A 19,101-nucleotide genomic window follows, 5' to 3' on the forward strand; every position below is an offset into this window, starting at 1 on the left:
AGAAAGTCCAATGGAAACCTACCTCCAGTAAGACATAATCAGCCATGGACTCTGGGAAGCACACTGACCTGTCTAAGTGAGGACCGTGTTGCCTGATCTAGGCAAATCCCTGCCACTTCTCTGGCTCTGAGAATGAGAGTTCTGATCCTGACAGACTTTTCTACCTCCAACTTTGTGTTTGTTCCAAAAAAACCAACTCCAGGATCTGTAACAGTTGGCCCTTATTGTTGAGTGTGGGACACACATCAATTACACGACAAATACTTGTTGAATGAAGAGGCCTTATTACTGAGAACTTACGGTTCTTCACTACTCTCCGGAAACCGGTATTCGCAGCTGTCTCACAGACAGGGAAACTCAGGCTTGGAGAGATGTAAAGGTTTCAAGTTGGTAGGTGGTGGAAACTAATCGTGAACACAGGCCTCCTATTCCCCCATTCAAGGCCTAACAAGACCACGTGCTAACATAACCCCGCGCCCCTAACACACACATTCCACGGCTCGCCGCAAGCCTTGGTGGATCCAAATCACGATATTTGGGACGGTTCTTACTAAGGGATGCTCCTCGGAAGCCGCCATCAAAATGGAAACGGAGGTGGGGGCATATGTGAAACTAAAGGGGGATCCAAAGCTCAGGACGCGATAATTTGCTACTACTGAGGGGCGCCGGGGGCCCGGGACTGATGCGAACCGGGTGAGACCCGCTGGCAGGTGGCCAGGCCGGAAGCTGGGCGCGGTGAGAATGTGGGGGCATCCCAGAAGCCCGCGAGCCGCTGGGGTGGGTCTCAGCCCTCGAAGGCAGAGAAAAGCGGAAGGAGCGTGGCCAGGGCCGCCGGATGGGCCGACGCCGCGCGGGCCGTTACCTCCTGCACGCCGCCCTCGTGCTGCTGAGCCATGGCCAGCAACATGCCGTCGAATCGCTCCTCCTCCTGCTCTCCGCCCATCGCGCCGGCTCCGATCCACGTCCCGAGCTCTGCACTCTACTCCCGCGCTCTCTACGCTCCTTCGGGTCGCGCCGGGCCCAACGACTCTAGTCGTCCGCCTTCCGCAGCGGAGCCGGAAACACGCACGCGCGCGGCCGCCCAGGCCCGCCTCCTCCTCCTCTCTTCCCGCCTTCCTCCCGGTTTGCGGCCATTGACCGTGCGGCAAGCAATCCACTTCGCCGACCATTGGTCGACATTCTGAGCCAATCAACAAGCGCGTCCAGGAAGCGGTGGGCGGAACCATGGGCCCGAGAGTTTGGCATGAGTTGCTATGGTCACCCGATGCCGTGGAGACTTCTAGAAAGCCCTGGACTCAAATCTGGCAGGGTTGGAAGTTAAAAATGGACAAATTTTGCTCCTCTCCCTTGCTAGTGACCCCCCAGCTTGCAGAACAGTGAAGCTGAGAGTAGCCTTACTCATCTCTTCCAATCCTAGAAGGGACTTACACAGGATAGCCTCCTCCTCATCGACCTCATTACGTACTTGACTAGGGCCAGCTTCATGGGAGTACAAATTGCAGTCGCACAGCACCCAGGCTTAGAAAGGCTCCACGCTTGATTTCATGCTCTTCTGTTGTAGTCTTGAAATTCTTAATAATTTTGGAATAAGGAGCCCCACATTTTCATTTTGCACTGGGCCCAGGAATTTACGACAGGTGCTGAAATTGACCTTCACTTCTGTTAATGCGGGGACAGGACCCAGCCATCCAAGCTAATCCTTCCACTTGTGCAATGAATCTCATCATCTTAGCCTTTTCAGGAACTCTAACCCTGTTAATTATCCCTTTTTTAGCTTCTGCATCACAAATATCTTCTTCCCTTCAATTTACAAACACGCTTTAATGTCATTTTGTTTCTTTTAGAGATGGGGTTCTCGCATTGTCACCCAAGCTGGAGTGCAGTGGCGCCATCATGGCTTACAGCAGCCTTGAACTCCTGGACTCAAGCCATCCTCCCCCACTTCAGCCTCCAGAGTAGCTGGGACTACAGGCTCACACCACCACGCACTGATTTTCTTTTTTTTTTTTTTTTGGTAGAGGTGGAGGATGGAGTCTGTGTTGCCCAGGCTAAGTCTCAAACTCCTGGTCTCAAGCACTCCTCCTGCCTCAGCCTCTCAAAGTTCTGCGATTACAGGTGTAAGCCACCATGCCCAGCCCTGTTTTTTATATTATTATTCCATGACCCCACTTTCTTCTGCTGCTACCTCTCCAATTTTCAGCTCTCATTTGCAGCAAACTTGTTTGCTTGTTTTTCTACTCCCTCACCTTCCATCTCTCTACAGTTTATTCTAGTCTATCTTCTTTTTTTTTTTTTTTTAGACGAAGTCTAGATCTGTCGCCCAGGCTGGAGTGCAGTGACTCGATCTCAGCTCACTGCAACCTCTGCCTCCCAGGTTCAAGTGATTCTCAGCCTCCCAAGTACCTGGGATTACAGGCAACACCACGCCTAACTAATTTTTTTTTTGTATTTTTAGTAGAGGGGTTTTCACCATGTTGGCCAGGCTGGTTTCAAACTCCTGACCTCAAGTGATCCACCTGCCTCGGCCTCGCAACGCGCTAGGATTACAGGCATGGGCCACTGCACCCGGCCTATTCTAGTCTATTCTTTAAAGGCTCTGATATGGTTACAGTGCTACATATTGCCAAAGCCAATGAACCACTATTATCTTAACTTCTCAGGTGCATTTGACACAGTTGACGCCTTCTTCTTTCCTTTTTTCCTTTAGGTTTCTCTTGTGGTTGGAATTGCGTGTTCCCCACTTTAGACTAGAGACTTCTCCCTTTAGATTAGAGATTCTGCGGCCGGGCGCGGTGGCTCACGCCTGTAATCCCAGCACTTTGGGAGGCTGAGGCGGGCGGATCACGAGGTCAGGAGATCGAGACCATCCTGGCTAACACAGTGAAACCCCATCTCTACTAAAAATACAAAAAATTAGCCAGGCGAGGTGGCGGGCGCCTGTAGTCCCAGCTACTCTGGAAGCTGAGGCAGGAGAATGGCGTGAACCCCGGGGGGCGGAGCCTGCAGTGAGCCGAGATCGCGCCACTGCACTCCAGCCTGGGCGACAGCGAGACTGTCTCAAAAAAAAAAGATTAGAGATTCCTGGAGTTGATCTGTGTCTTCTCCCTCAGACTGAGGGCTCTTGTGGGCAGGGCCTTGCACTTGCACGGGCCCATCCTAGGCACTGGGAGCAACCCCAGCAATGTCTTCATAGCGTCAAATACATATATATATATTTTTCTTTTAACTTGCAAAAGCAAAATTCTAAAATTGCAATTGGTTAAGATTATTATTTCTTCCCACTCTATCCCACTTTCCCTTGAATCAGGTGATATCAGAGATGCCACGAGGATTTGGTGATCCAGCTAAGGCAAAGTTGAGTTGGAAATACATTTAGTTTGGATTGATTTGGTGGGATAGAGTTGGGTGGCTGGCAGTCAGTTTTGTGTATAGTTAAGTCATTGTGAGCTGTCCTGGTGTGTGGAAAGGGCTTCCAGGAATATTCCTACCATTCGCTGTACCTCATGACCCTTGCTGTACAGGATCAGAGGTCTTATCCCAATATAAATGATTCCCAAGACACCTGGAAGTATGTCAGCAGTGAAAGAGAAACAAGTTTATGTGCAGAACAAGAAGCAAATCCAGGCCGGCTGCGGTGGCTCATGCCTGTAATCCCAACACTTAGCAAAACATAGCAACACAGCAAAACCCTTCTCTACAAAACAATTTAAAAATTAGCGGAGTTAAACGATGAGTTGATAGGTGCGGCACACTAACATGGCACATGTGTACATATGTAACAAACCTGCATATTGTGCACATGTACCCTAGAACTTAAAGTATAAAAAAAAAAATTAGCGGGGCATGGCAGCGGGAGCCTGTAATCCCAGCTACTCAGGAGGCTGAGGTGGGAGAATCACTTGAGCCTGGGAGGTCAAGGCTGCAGTGAGCTGTGATCACGCCACTGCACTCCAGCCTGGGTGACAAAGCCAGACCCTGTCTCAAACAAACAAACACACACAAAAAAAAGTAGCTGGATGTGGTATTTCATGCCTGTAATCCCAGCACTTTAGGAGGCCGAGGCAAGTGGATCACTTGAGGCCCAGAGTTCAAGAGCAGCCCGGCCAACATGGTGAAACCCCGTCTCTACTAAAAATACAAAGATTAGTTGGGCGTGGTGGTGTGCACCTGTAATGCCAGCTACACGAGAGGCTGAGGTAGAAGAATTATTTAGGCCGGGTGCAGTGGCTCACGCCTGTAATCTTATCACATTGGGAGGCTGAGGCAGGTGGATCACCTGAGGTCGGGAGTTCGAGACCAGCCTGCCTAACATGGTGAAACCCCATCTCTACTAAAAATACAGAAACTTAGCCAGGCATAGTGGTGGGAACCTGTAATCCCAGCTACTTGGGAGGCCGAGGCAGGAGCATCTCTTGAATCTGGGAGGTGGAGGTTGTAGCGAGCCGAGATTGTGCCATTGCATGCCAGCCTGGGCAAAAAGAGCAAAACTCCATCTCGAAAAAAAAAAAAGCTGGGTACGGTGGCTCATGCCTGTAATCTCAGCACTTTGGGAGGCCGAGGCGGGCAGATCATGAGGTCAGGAGTTTGAGACCAGCCTGGCCAAAATGGTGAAACCCCCATCTCTACTAAAAAATACAAAAAATCAGCTAGGCGTGGTGGCAGGCGCCTGTAGTCCCAGCTACTCAGGAGGCTGAGGCAGGAGAATTGCTTGAACCCGGGAGGCGGAGGTTGCAGTGAGCCGAGATTGGGCCTCTGGACTCCAGCCTGGGTGACAGTGAGACTCCATCTCAAAAAAAAAAAAAAAAGAATCACTTGAACCCTGAGGCAGAGGTTGCAGTGAGTCAAGATCACTCCACTGCACTCCAGCCTGGGGGACAGAGCATGACCCTGTCTCAAAAAAAAAAAAAAAAAAGGCCGGGCGCAGTGGCTCACACTTGTAATCCCAGCACTTTGGGAGGCCGAGGCGGGCGGATCACGAGGTCAGGAGATCGAGACCACGGTGAAACCCCGTCTCTACTAAAAATACAAAAAAAAAAAAATTAGCCGGGCGTGGTGGCGGGCGCCTGTAGTCCCAGCTACTCGGAGAGGCTGAGGCAGGAGAATGGCGTGAACCCGGGAGGCGGAGCTTGCAGTGAGCCGAGATTGCGCCACTGCACTCCAGCCTGGGCGACAGAGACTCCGTCTCAAAAAAAAAAAAAAAAAAAAAAAAATATATATATATATATATATATAAATCAAGAATAATGGACACCAGATTTCTCAGTGTGAAAGACAGGAAGTATAAATATACAAGGGGCAAAAACTAGAATGAACTCCATGATATGAGCTTGGAATTGGAGATGGTAGTCTGAATTCATGTTGTTTAGTATGTATAATTATAGAAATAAATATAATTGTAAATGTGTGTGTGTGTGTGTGCGTGTGTGTGTGTGCATGTGTGTACACATTCATTAGCTCTAGGAAGGACTGGGAGTAGTGACCCTCATAACAGTGAACAGTTCTGGTTTCTTCTTCTTCTTTTTTTTTTTTTTTTTTTTTTGAGACGCAGTCTCACCCTTGTCGCCTGGGCTGGAGTGCAGTGGTGGGATCTTGGCTCACTGCAACTTCCGCTTCCCGGGTTCGGGAGATTCTCCTTCCTCAGCCTCCCGAGTAGCTGGGATTACAGGTATACACCACCATGTCTGGCTAATTTTTGTATTTTTAGTAGAGATGGTTTTGCCATGTTGGCCAGGCCGGTCTCAAATTCCTGGCCTCAAGTGATCCGGCCGCCTCAGCTTCCCAAAGTGCTGGGATTGCAGGCATGAGCCACCATGCCCAGATGGTTTCTTTTATTTATTTTTATTTATTATTAGTATTTTTAGAAAGAGTCTCACTGTGTCTCACCCAGTCTAGGCTGCAGTGGCATGATCTCGGCTCACTGAAACCTCTGCCTCCTGGGTTCAAGCGATTCTCCTACCTCAGCCTCCCGAAAAGCTGGGACTACAGGCGTGCACCACCATACCTGGCTGATTTTTGTATTTTTAGTAGAGACGGAGTTTTGCCATGTTGGCCAGGCTGGTCTCGAACTCCTGACCTCAGGTGATCCATCCGCCTCGGCCTCCCAAAGTGCTGGGATTACAGGTGTGAACCCCCACATCCAGCCCTATTATTGTTATTATTATTATTTTGAGACAAGGTCTCACTCTGTTGCCCAGTCTGGAGTGCAGTGGCACGATCTTGGCTCACTGCAACCTCTGCCTCCCGGGTTCAAGCTATCCTCCTGCTTCAGCCTCTCTAGTAGCTGGGACTACAGGTGCATGCCACCACGCCTGACCCATTTTTGTATTTTTAGAAGAGACAGGATTTCACCATGTTGGCCAGGCTGGTCACGAACTCCTGACTTCACGTGATCTGCCTGCCATGGTCTCCCAAAGCGCTGGGGATTACAGGCGTGAGCCACTGCGCCTGGCCCAATTTTTATTTATTTATCTATTTTTAGTCAGGGTCTCACTCTGTTGCCCAGGCTAGAGTGCAGGGGCATGATCACAGCTCACTGCAGCCTTGCCCTCCTGGATTCAAGTGATCCTCCCACCTTAGTATTTCGAGTAGCTGGAACTATAGGTGTGCACTACCTACCTGGCTAATTTTTGTATTTTTTTGTAGAGATGGGATTTCACCATGTTTCCCAAGCTGGTCTTGAGCTCCTGGGCTCAAGCAGCTCACCCACTGTAGCCCCCAAAGTGTTTAGATTACAGGTGTGAGCCACCGTGCCCGGCCATTTCTTGGTTTTTTAGTATTATTCTAGTGCCTACTTCATGCTTTCTAAATATTATTTTCCACTAAAAGATTGAATCAGAGCTCTTTGGAGTATTGGTTGATTCCAGGGGCTGGAAAAGTTGGTATCTTGCTATACCAGAAAGCAAGTGTTCCAGCAATTACGGAAGCAGGCCAAAATGACACGGACACCAGCTTGAAAGGGTTCCCACTGACCACATTGATCAAATAAATATAAATATTCAGGGTTTGGGGGGAGGTTTTATGTGTGGGGGGGGTTGTTTTGTTTTGTTTTGTTTTTTTTAGACAGAGTCTTGCTCTGTCTAGAGCAAGGCAGGAGGGCAGTAACACAGTCATAACTCACTGCAGCCTTGAAGTCCTGGGCTCAAACCATCCTCTTGCCTCAGCCTCTCAAGTAGTTGGGACTACAGATATGCCCCACCACACTGGCTAATTTTTTTTTTGGTAGAGATGAGGTCTCACTATGTTGACCAGGCTGATCTTGAACTCCTGAAGCCTCAAGTGATCCTCCCACCTCAACTTCCCAAAGTGCTGTGATTACAGGCGTGAGCCACCATACCTGGGTGTGTATTCTCTTCTTAAAGAGGGTCCTCTAAATCGTAACCTTCAGGCCCCATAAAACCAATATCCACCTCCAGACATTCTTGTCACCATTTTAAAAATGAGGAAACTGAGGCACAGAAAGAGAAAGTGATTTGCCCAAGGTCACTCAGCTAAGTGAAGAAGCAGGATTTGAACCCAGCCAGTCTGACTCCAGAGTCTGCTTCAAGGGGACACTGTGAGGATTCAGTGAGATTTAAAGACACGAAGGGAACTTTATAAATTTAAGGATTAAGATTAATAATCAAATGAAAGAGGTGTGCCTGTTTGTCCACTGGTGCTCAGCTCCACAGAGGAAAGGGGCAGAAAAATCCTCCTCCCGTATGCCAGAAACCACTTGGAACTTAACAACCAGGACCTCATTTTGCCCCCATGGCAGCCCTACAGGCAGGCATTATTGTCCCAGTGAGGCTCATTGAGGTTCGAGGATCAACCCAAGTCACACAACCGAAAAGTGATGGATTCTGGAGCAGATACCAGGGCTGGTGATGCCAGAGCCTCTCTCTCCCCATCCAGGGCACCAGGCTGCCCAACAGCATGCAGCAGAAGGCTTGCCACGCTGGACTGGCCAAGGTCCAGGAACATGACACAACCAAGGGCCTCTCCACCTTCTCTCATCCCCTGTGCTCCACCATCTGAGAAAGATGCCCGGGACAGAGGAGCCACGTGGCAGCAGAGCAACATTTCTGCCCAGATCACAAGTGGGCAACGTCTGCAAAGTAGGCAGCAGCAAGGTGGGGGCAGCTAGCCACAAGCTCTGAGAATCTCAGGCTCTGGCTGCACAATTGGGCCAGTGGGTCCAAGGAAACAAACAAGGACTTTGGAGTCAGGCAAGATCTGGGCTTTGTCTTCCTGGTGGGATGACCTTGGGCAAGTCACTTTAACTTTTTTAGTCTCATAAAGTAAGAATCTAGCCTTAGGAGGAGGCTGCCAATATTAGAGTGGGAAGTGCCTGACACATAATAGGTGCTTAGAGAATGGCAACCATATGTATATGTATATGTACATATACATATTTTTTGAGACCGGGTCTTGCTCTGTTGCCCAGGCTGGAGAGCAGTGGCATGATCTCAGCTCACTGTAACTTCTGCCTCCCAGTTTCGAGTGATTCTTTTGCCTCAGCCTCTAGAGTAGCTGGGACTACAGGCACACGCCACCATGCCCAGCTAATTTTTGTATTTTTAGTAGAGGTGGGATTTAGCTATGTTGGCCAGGCTGGTCTTGAACTCCTGACCTCAAATGATCCCCCTTCCTCAGCCTCCCAAAGTGCCAGGATTACAGGCATGAGCCACCGTGCCCGGCCGGCAACTATCTTTTATTATAATTCTGTGAGTTCTTCTCAGCAGACCTGGCCTTTCAGGAGTGGTAGGAATCAGGCTGGGGATAAGGATTCTGAAGGACCTTATTCCTGCAGGGGGCCCAGAACTGGAATCAGAGGAAGGAGGCCTCCTAGACTGGACAGCGGGCAAAGTCCTCCCAGCCCCCCAGGGTCCTGGCTCCCTTCCCTGTAGCCTGCTCCTGGCTGACAGCAGAAGCAGGGCCCCAAGGTTAGGCAAACAAGCTAGTGATAAGGCACTTCCAGGTCGGACCTTGCATTCAAGGCCCACCCAGCTCCGGGGCTAGCTTCCTGGCTTAGCAAAAGCCCTAGTCTTCTGTGCACACAAGAGCGGGCACCAATGGGGACACCTGCTGATTGTGCACCTGGGGCCTTGGTGCCCTGGTACAGCCTGAGTTAATGACCTTGTTTATCCACTTGAGTCATCCGATAAGGGGCAGCTGAGTGAGCGGCAGGTGGCCCTGTGCCCTGCACCGGCCACTTCATTGACTGAGGTGATATCAGCGCCACGTGGGGTTCCCAATGCCCCCTCCCCCACCACTTCCCCACCATTCCTGCCAGGGGCAATGTCTGTGTTTTTTTCAATGAACATGACTTCTGGAGTCAAGGTTGTTGGGCCATTCCCTCCCCCTTCCACTCACTGGGAATATAAACAGCACCCACAGCACAGAACAGACGGCCAGAGAGCTGGAAGTAAGAGCAGAGCCCTAACCATGAGCACCAGCCAACCAGGGGCCTGCCCATGCCAGGGAGCTGCAAGCCACCCCGCCATTCTCTACACACTTCTGAGCTCCAGCCTCAGGGCTGTCCCCCGACCCCGTAGCCGCTGCCTATGTAGGCAGCACCGGCCCGTCCAGCTATGTGCACCTCATCGCACCTGCCGGGAGGCCTTGGATGTTCTGGCCAAGACAGTGGCCTTCCTCAGGAACCTGCCATCCTTCTGGCAGCTGCCTCCCCAGGACCAGCGGCGGCTGCTGCAGGGTTGCTGGGGCCCCCTCTTCCTGCTTGGGTTGGCCCAAGATGCTGTGACCTTTGAGGTGGCTGAGGCCCCGGTGCCCAGCATACTCAAGAAGATTCTGCTGGAGGAGCCCAGCAGCAGTGGAGGCAGTGGCCAGCTGCCGGACAGACCCCAGCCCTCCCTAGCTGCGGTGCAGTGGCTTCAATGCTGTCTGGAGTCCTTCTGGGGCCTGGAGCTTAGCCCCAAGGAATATGCCTGCCTGAAAGGGACCATCCTCTTCAACCCCGGTGAGCTCCCAGACACTCCTGGGTGGGGGGCAAGGCTGAAGCAGGGGCCAGCCAGGGAAGGTAGCTTCTAAGGGTTTGATATCTGTCTCATTGGGTCCTCATTTTCTTTTTATTTTTCTTTTTTTTTTTTTTTGAGACGGAGTCTTGCTCTGTCGCCCAGGCTGGAGTGCAGTGGCGTGATCTTGGCTCACTGCAAGCCCCGCCTCCCAGGTTCATGCCATTCTCCTGCCTCAGCCTCCGGAGTAGCTGGGACTACAGGCGCCTGCCACCGTGCCCGGCTAATTTTTTGTATTTTTAGTAGAGACAGGGTTTCACTGTGGTCTCGATCTCCTGACCTTGTGATCCACCCGCCTCGGCCTCCCAAAGTGCTGGGATTACAGGCGTGAGCCACCGCGCCCGGCCTTCTTTTTATTTTTCTGAGACAGAGTCTCACTCTGTCACCCAGTCCGGAGTGCAGTGGTGCAATCTTAGCTCACTGCAACCTCTGCCTCTTGGGTTCAAGCAATTTTCTCTGCCTCAGCCTCCTGAGTAGCTGGGATTACAGGTGCCCACCACCACTCCCGGCTAATTTTTGTACTTTTTAGTAGAGACGGGGTTTTGCCATGTTGGTCAAGCTGGTCTTGAACTCCTGACCCCTCAGGTGATCCACCCACCTTGGCCTCCCAAAGTGCTGGGATTACAGGCGTGAGCCACCGTGCTTGGCCGGTTCCTCATTTTCATCAAATAGCCATCTCACAAAGAGGCACAGAGAAGCTAAGTGACTAGCTAAAGGTAACACAGCCAGGTAGGGACAGACCAGGATGGCAACTCAGGTCTATTCACTCCAGAGACTGGCCCTTGCCACTCTGCCTGAGAAATTTGCTCTGACCTTTGCAGAAGGCTGTGGGGAGGTGGGGTGGGCAGACACAGCTGTGTCTCAGTCACGTCTTCAAAGGAAGGCTGCATGGTGAAGCTCTAGAGCTAAAACTCCTCTGTGGGTTCAGAAAGATCATATAGAAGAGATGACTGAAAGGGGTGTAGGGAGGACAGGAAAGGAGTCTTTATGGAATTCGGCCAGGAGAGCGGCAGATGGAGACAGTGCTGTTTGTAATCTGGAGAGCATCTGAGATGAGAGTTCCCCGGGAGTCCCTTGTGGCACGCATAAATCGTAGTAATTAATTGTAATAGTAGTAGCCAATACTCATATCACACTTACATATGTTAGGCCCTATTCTAAGGGTTTTACATATACTAGTTCATTTAAATCTCATAAAAGCCTGGGAGACAGGTCCTATTAATAGTATTATCCCCGTTTTACAGATAAAGAAACTGAAGCCCAGAGATTAAGTGACTTGCCCAAGGTCACCCAGCTAATAAGTGACAGTGCTGGGATTCATACCCAGGAAGCCTAATTCTTTTTTTTTTTTTTTTTTTTTTTGAGACGGAGTCTGGCTCTGTCGCCCAGGCTGGAGTGCAGTGGAGCAATCTCGGCTCACTGCAAGCTCCGCCTCCCGGGTTCACGCCATTCTCCTGCCTCAGCCTCTCCGAGTAGCTGGGACTACAGGCGCCCGCCAACACGCCCGGCTAATTTTTTGTATTTTTTTAGTAGAGACGGGGTTTCACCGTGTCAGCCAGGATGGTCTCGATCTCCTGACCTCGTGATCCGCCCGCCTCGGCCTCCCAAAGTGCTGGGATTACAGGCTTGAGCCACCGCGCCCGGCTGGAAGCCTAATTCTTAACCATTACTCCACACTGCCTCTTCATAAATGGATGGATGAATACATTGAAAATTGATAAATAAATTACCTCCTCCGTAGTAGTGGGACCTCAAAGGCCAAGCAAAGGAGGCAGAGGGATGTCTCTGATGACCCAGATCTTGGGCCAGTCTCATCCTTTGGTGGCTGGGAGTAGGGTGCTCACCAGCCCTCTTCTTCCCCTCTGCCCACAGATGTGCCAGGCCTCCAAGCCGCCTCCCACATTGGGCACCTGCAGCAGGAGGCTCACTGGGCGCTGTGTGAAGTCCTGGAACCCTGGTGCCCAGCAGCCCAAGGCCGCCTGGCCCGTGTCCTCCTCACGGCCTCCACCCTCAAGTCCATTCCAACCAGCCTGCTTGGGGACCTCTTCTTTCGCCCTATCATTGGAGATGTTGACATCGCTGGCCTTCTTGGGGACATGCTTTTGCTCAGGTGACCTGTTCCAGCCCAGGCAGAGATCAGGTGGGAAGAGGCTGGCAGTGCTGATTCAGCCTGGCAATCCCCAGAGGTGACCCAATGCTCCTGGAGGGGGCAAGGCTGTATAGACAGCACTTGGCTCCTTAGGAACAGCCCTTCACTCAGCCACACCCCACACTGGACTTCCTTGGTTTGGACACAGTGCTCCAGCTGCCTGGCAGGCTTTTGGTGGTCCCCACAGCCTCTGGGCCAAGACTCCTGTCCCTTCTTGGGATGGGAATGAAAGCTTAGGCTGCTCATTGGACCAGAAGTCCTACCGACTTTATACAGAACTGAATTAAGTTATTGATTTTTGTAATAAAAGGTATGAAACACTTGGAGCCTGATACTGTCATTTGTGCATATGGAAGGGACTGTCTCACCTCCAGGGCCCACCCTGCTCCTATCAGAGGTAGCCCAAGGGAAAAAATCCACAGGGTTGCTGGAGCTAATTTTCCAGGGAACAGTATCAGTTCACAATCCCATCACCTCATTGTCTTTATCCTCAGGGGAAGGAGGTTGCTCTCCCATTCCCAAACCCTTCACTAACCGCTCCCCTGGCTGCTACCCACTTCAGGAGCCCTCTTACCACAGTGAAAGCCAATCACAGCCAATCAGGAAGCAGCCCACTCCCGAATTGAAACAGACAAGGTCACTGCCATTTCTGCCGTTTGAGATCATTCACTTCCCCCATTCCTGCAGATGACAAAAGAGAGTGGTCCATTATTTTCCCAAAGGGAAGGGACAAGGGTACCCAGGGCTGGCCTGGCAACTGCTTGAAGGCCAAGGCAGACCAAGGTTTAGCTGGACCACCAGGATTTGACTACATCAGTTGTTTAAGTCTGAAACCCTTCCATGACGCTGGGTTCACAGCCACCGCCCTGAGGCCGCCCCAGTTTCCTTCCCTGCCCCTCTGCCCCAGCCCCTCTCCTGGGATTCTCCTCCCAGACATTCCCACTTTCTAGCAACTAAAGAGGCAACTCTTGGCATAGCCATGGCCTCCCTGACTGCTCCATTCAGAATATGACTTGTGTCTATTCTGATTGGTCGATATCTGTGCCTCACTGTTTGTTAAATATTTTGACTCAGTCGCCATGGGTCAGGGTGAGTGACCTGAAGGTTGGGCAGGAAGGAGTGATAACAACACACATGCCTATAGGATTTTCCGGCCTCCCCCTTTCACCCGCAGTAAGTCCTGCCCTGACCAGTTCCCACCCCCTTCACCATAACAGTTTGGATTCTTCTCACAGAGGCGAAGTTAATGATTGCTCAACAAGAGGCCATTCACTTGGGGATAACAGTCTAGGCATCATCATTCAGGCCTTTCTCTAAGACCCCCAGGTTAGGACTATAGCTGATTGGCCTCGTACCCATTATGGTGACCCAGTGCCCGCAGCAAGGGGAACCCTGTCCCTTACCCAGCCTCTCACTCACAAGTCAGACACCAGACAGAGACAAAAACACAGCTGAGATCTCACACAAATACAAACAACACAACTTGGACACCCCCCCAACACACACATACTAAGATGTACAACTCAGGCACACCTACACGGACCCATAAAACAGACTCTCCAACCACCCACTTATAGCCCAGAAAAGCACTGCCCAGATACAGTCACTCAGCAATGTACTGCAGACCCCCACACAGTCACACAGCAGAAGCACGCACACTTGCACCTGAGGGTGGGGCACACAGTGTGGAGACACCCCCATGCCAGAGTGTGTTCATCTTCCCTGCGTCATAGTAAAGGGAAAAGCGGCCCCTAAGTAGGCAGACCTGTGTCTGTGCATCTTCAGGATCCTCTTGGAGTCTGTGAGCCCAGGCCAAACTGCTCGACTTGGCATTTGGGACCCCAACTAACCATTCAGCCTCTTTCCCCATGGTGACTTCAATGTCCATCCTCCTCTCAGCTCAACAACTGTCCCCACCGGGACCTAATCAAACCCCCAATAAAGGCATCCTTCAGGGCCCAGAACAAGCCCTGTATCCCCCCACCTCCCACCAGATGTCCCAAACTCAGACCTCAGGCCCCCAGGTCTCTCTCTGATCTGCCCTCCCCATCCCTCTGGCACATACCACCCCGTGTAACCTTGTAGACGCATGAAACCACTCTTTCAAGAGCAGAAGCCCTGTTTCCCACATAGGACCCAAATCCAGAAGATTCAGGGATTTAGGGTCATTCTACATCTTTTATGCCCTACCAGTTTCTGCCTCTATTAGTTAATTGCCACATCTCTCTGAATCCTCAAGCTGGGTCTTCCCACCTCTTACCCTTCCCCTTCTCCGGCCCTGAACAACCATTAGGAAGCATTCCTCTCCATGCTCCACCCTAGGCTTTTTCCCTCAACTTATTTAATTTTTTCCATCATCCACACAGCTTCCCTTATTAACTCTACCTTGCCAGGCACCACTGATGGCTCATGCCTGTAATTCCAGCACTTTGGGAGGCTGAGGTGATAGGATTGCTTGAGCCCAAGAGTTCAAGATCAGCCTGGGCAACGTAGTGAGACTTCTGTCTCTACAAAAAATTATAAAATTAGCTAGGGGCCGGGCGCGGTGGCTCACACCTGTAATCCCAGCACTTTTGGAGGCCAAGCCAGGCGGATCACCTGAGGTTAGGAGTTCAAGACCAGCCTGGCCAACATGGTGAAACCCTGTCTCTACTAAAAATGCAAAAATTAGCCGGGCATGGCAGCACTCGCCTGTAATCCCAGCTACTTGGGAGGCTGAGACAGGAGAATCGGTTGAACCCAGGAGGCGGAGGTTGCAGTGAGCCAAGATCGTACCACTGCACTCCAGCCTGGGCGAGAGTGAGACTCTGTCTCAAAAAAATTTAAAAAATAAGGTCGGGCGGATCACGAGGTCGGAGTTCAAGACCAGCCTGGCCAAGATGGTGAAACCCCGTTTCTACTAAAACTACAAAAATTAGCCAGGTGCGGTGGCTCCCAGCTACTCGGGAGGCTGAGGCAGGAAAATTGCTTGAACCCAGGTGGCAGAAGTTGCAGTGAATCGAGATTGCACCACTGCACTCCAGGCTGGGCAACAAAGTGAGACTCCATCTCAAAAAAATAAATAACTAAAAGTAAAATAAAATAAAATAAAGTAAGCTAGGTATGGTGGCTCATGCCTGTAGTCCCAGCCACTCGAGAGGCTGAAATGGGAGGATCACCTGAGCTGGGAGTTGGAGGCTGCAGTGAGCATGGTAGCATGACTGCACTCCAGCCTGGATGACAGAGCAAGACCCTGTCTCAAAACAAATAAAAAAACAACAAGAAGTCGCTACCTTGATCCTTTTCAAATGTCTTCCCTACCAATCCACATGGTTGGGGAGCTACACTTCTGTTTCTCGTCTGCACTTCTTGAGTCATTCCCCGTGCCCTACTTCCTTGCCTTGAGCAAGGAACATAAAGACAAATATGGCAAAACTAAGGAGAGAATTATGGCACAATGTGGTAAGAGGAATCGTGCTTTCTCCATGAGACTGTAGGCTTTCCAAAAGTGGGGAAGTATGTCTCCATGATCAGCATCCTGGATTGGGATCTGTGTCTCATTGCCAGTGAGGGAAGAGGAGGAAACAGGCTCAGATGGTGTATGTAACTTAAGGTCTGGGCTGATCACCGTCTGTGCTGAGACTTTTTTTTTTTAGATAGAGTTTCGCTCTTGTTGCCCAGGCTGGAGTGCAATGGCGCGATCTCGGCTCACTGCAACCTCCTCCCGAGTTCAAGCGATTCCCCTCTGCCTCAGCCTCCCGAGTAGCTGGGGTTACAGGCGCCCACCACCATGCCTGGCTAATTTTTGTATTTTTAGTAGAGACAGGGTTTCACCATGTTGGCCAGGATAGTCTCAAACTCCTGACCTCAGGTGATCCACCCACCTTGGCCCCCCAAAGTGCTGGGATTACAGGCGTGAGCCACCGCACCTGGCCTGTGCTGAGACTTGTACTCAAACCTGTGTAGTTCTGGAGGGTTCTTGTCAGCAGCACAAGCTGGAGTGAGTCATTGCCAGGATCAAGCGGTCTGGAACCAGCTCAGCCACTGTTGACTGACCATCTACCTCTCAGCCACGATTCCTGTCCTCAGGCCCAGCCAGGGATGACTCACTGGAAAGCAGGAGAGTGGCTGTGGCTCTGGGTCAGCCTAGAGTACCATTTTATTGCCGTCATTATCTCTATCTTCATTAGCCAAATCCTTGACTGCCTATTAAGTAGTCAGACAGCTGATGCATGCTGTGCCCCGCACTAACCCCACCCTGTCCTTGGGGCATTCAAATATCCTAGAACCCATGATGCTAGCAAAAAGCCAACACCCACTATCCAGCCATTAACTCATTCTATCACTCAATATCTCTCAACCTCCACTTGTACCAACCCCTGTGCTAGATGCTGGGTAGGGGGCACAGAATAAATAAGATACATTTCTTACTCTCATGAAACATCTTGTTTGTGGCAGAGGAAGACACATAAGTAATTGTAATGCAGAGTGATCTGAGCTGTGATAGGGGTACATACAACAGGCAACAGGAGAGATTAAATCTGCCTGAAGGTGGGAAAAATGCTTCACCCAAGTGGTGACTGGTTTGAGCTAAAGAGAAGGAAAAGGGTTTTGCTAGGCAACCCAAGGGATGGGCATTCCAAACAGATATATGCAAAGGCACAGAGATGTCAGAGAGCAAGAGGTGCTTAGTTAACTGCAAGTGATGTGTGGGGCCCAGGGTAGCAGGAAATGGGCCTGGAGAGATGACAGGGACCACCTCACAGAACAAGACAGCAGAGAAAAGAAATCTCAGTGAAACTGATGGAGGCGACAATGCTAAGATCTCAGGGGAGTCAGAGTTAACAAAGGAGACCTCCTCTTCCTGGCAGGGTATGGCCAGAAAACCCCAGGCTGTAGCTGCTCACTGTCGGTAGCTACTAAACTATAACCACATAACATTTATTGAGAACTGTGCTCTAAACACATTTCCTGGATTATGGTATTTCATTCTCACAACTCTGTGCTGGAAGTAGTATCATTATCTCCAACCGCTTTATCTTTCTTTTTGAGACACAGTCTCACTCTGTTGCCCAGGGTGGAGTTCTGTGGTGCGATCTCGGCTCACTGCAACCTCCTGGGTTCAAGCAGTTCTCATGCCTCAGCCTCCCGAGTAGCTGGGATTACAGGCATGCGCCACCACACCCAGCTAATGCTTTTTGTATTTTTTTTTTTTTATTGAGACAGAGTCTCACTCTGTTGCCCAGGGTGGAGTTCAGTGGAGCAATCTCAGCTCACCGCAACCTCCACCTCCCAGATTCAAATGATTCTCCTGTCTAACCTCCCAAGTAGCTGGGATTACAGGCATGCGCCACCACGCCCTGCTAATTGTGTATTTTTAATAGAGACGGGGTTTCTACATTTGGTCAGGCTGGTCTCAAGCTCCCAACCTCAGGTGATCCGCCCATCTCGCCCTCCCAAAGTGCTGGGATTACAGGCGTGAGCCACTGTGCCAGGCCTTTTATGTATTTTTTAGTAAAGACAGGGTTTCACCATGTTAGCCAGGCTGGTCTCAAAGTCCTGACCTCAGGTGATCCACATGCCTCCGCCTCCCAAAGTGTTGAGATAAGAGGCATGAGCCACTACGCCCAGCCTCCATCCATTTCACAGACAAAGAAACTCAAGAAGTGAAGGACATGCCAATGTGCCAAACTGGTATCTTGATCATTTTGCGTTGAAAATCTTGGAGAAATTGTAGTTTCAGAAAGGGCAAGCTGACCTGCCTCTTCCTGCATGCAGCAAGCCATCAAGATTCCTCTGTGAGGGATACCCTCCCTATACCAGGGCAAAAAATTACCCCTGATTACCAGAGACTGGGAACTCAGGGCTGCAACGGATCTGAATAAATATACTTTTCAAAGTAACCCTTATCTTCCACTAGTTTTACACTAAATATCTCATCACTCACCTAGAAATTTACTGCCCCTAGCCGGATGTCGCTTGTCCTGTGACTTCTCAAATTTATTGTTGTCTAAAAAGTATAAAAGCATCTTGTGGCCGGGCTCACACCTGTAATCCCAGCACTTTGGGAGGCTGAGGCGGGAGGATCACCTGAGGTCCGGAGTTTGAGACCAGCCTGGCCAGCATAGTGAAACCCTGTCTCTACAAAAAATACAAAAATTAGCCAGGCTTGTTGGCAGGTTCCTGTAATCCCAGCTACTCAGAAAGCTGAGGCAGGAGAACCGCCTGAACCCAGGAGGTGGAGGTTGCAGTGAGCCGAGATCGCGACATTGCACTCCAGCCTAGGCAACAGAGTGAGACTCCGTCTCAAAAAAAAAAAAAAGAAGCATCTTGTTTTGACCACTTTTTCAGACTTCACTCTCTTGTGAAGATCCCCACGTACATGTAAAACTAATAAAATATTATATAATGTTAAAATATTACATAATAATAGGCCAGGCTCATGGCCGGGCGCGGTGGCTCACGCCTGTAATCCCAGCACTTTGGGAGGCCGAGGAGGGCGGATCACGAGGTCAGGAGATCGAGACCATCCTGGCTAACACGGTGAAACCCCGTCTCTATTAAAAATACAAAAAATTAGCTGGGCGTGGTGGTGGGCACCTGTAGTCCCAGCTACTCGGGACGCTGAGGCAGGAGAATGGCGTGAACCTGGGAGGCGGAGCTTGCAGTGAGCCGAGATTGCACCACTGCACTCCAGGCTGGGCGACAGAGCAAGACTCCGTCTCAAAAAAAAAAAAAAAAATAAAATAATAATAATAATAATAATAGGCCAGGCTCAGTCGCTCACGTCTGTAATCCCAGCACTTTGGGAGGCCGAGGTAGGCGGATCATCTAAGGGTCAAGAGTTCGAGATCAGCCTGGCCAACATGGTGAAACCCCATCTCTACTAAAAATACAAAAATTAGCCGGGTGTGGTGGCGCATGCCTGTAATCCCAGCTACTCAGGAGACCGATGCAGGAGAA

The 19,101-nt window shown here is 50.6% G+C and overlaps 2 protein-coding genes across 6 annotated transcripts in view; one reads left to right on the plus strand and one right to left on the minus strand.

The window, feature by feature from the left end:
* Nucleotides 1–19,101, minus strand: part of NUDC (nuclear distribution C, dynein complex regulator) — a 49,298-nt gene that overhangs the window by 24,839 nt on the left and 5,358 nt on the right. For 2 of the 5 annotated variants that reach the window (XM_055261209.2, XM_063631520.1), the window contains exon 2: nt 12,734–12,840. Coding sequence is in view for 1 of the 5 variants with exons in the window: in XM_055261207.2 (XP_055117182.1) it covers nt 863–943 (81 nt within the window). In the remaining 4 variants the exon portion in view is untranslated. Of the gene's footprint in view, nt 1–300; nt 362–862; nt 1,297–12,733; nt 12,841–16,096; nt 16,248–19,101 lie in introns of those variants that run through there. The other 3 variants (XM_063631521.1, XM_055261207.2, XM_055261208.2) reach the window with 3 other exon arrangements.
* NR0B2 (nuclear receptor subfamily 0 group B member 2) lies at nt 9,387–12,480 on the plus strand. Its single transcript, XM_055261213.2, has 2 exons — nt 9,387–9,955; nt 11,883–12,480. Exons 1-2 carry the CDS (start codon nt 9,424–9,426, stop codon nt 12,122–12,124), a joined length of 774 nt encoding a protein of 257 aa, XP_055117188.1. The 5' UTR covers nt 9,387–9,423; the 3' UTR covers nt 12,125–12,480.

Source organism: Symphalangus syndactylus, chromosome 22 (genome assembly GCF_028878055.3).
Source record: "Symphalangus syndactylus isolate Jambi chromosome 22, NHGRI_mSymSyn1-v2.1_pri, whole genome shotgun sequence".
NCBI lineage: Eukaryota > Metazoa > Chordata > Mammalia > Primates > Hylobatidae > Symphalangus > Symphalangus syndactylus.

Excerpts from the sequence above, each read along its gene's own strand:
- NR0B2 (XM_055261213.2), top strand. The coding sequence starts at position 9,424 with ATGAGCACCAGCCAACCAGGGGCCTGCCCATGCCAGGGAGCTGCAAGC. Across the intron at positions 9,956-11,882 it reads GACCATCCTCTTCAACCCCG|ATGTGCCAGGCCTCCAAGCC; the intron begins GTGAGCTCCCAG and ends CTCTGCCCACAG.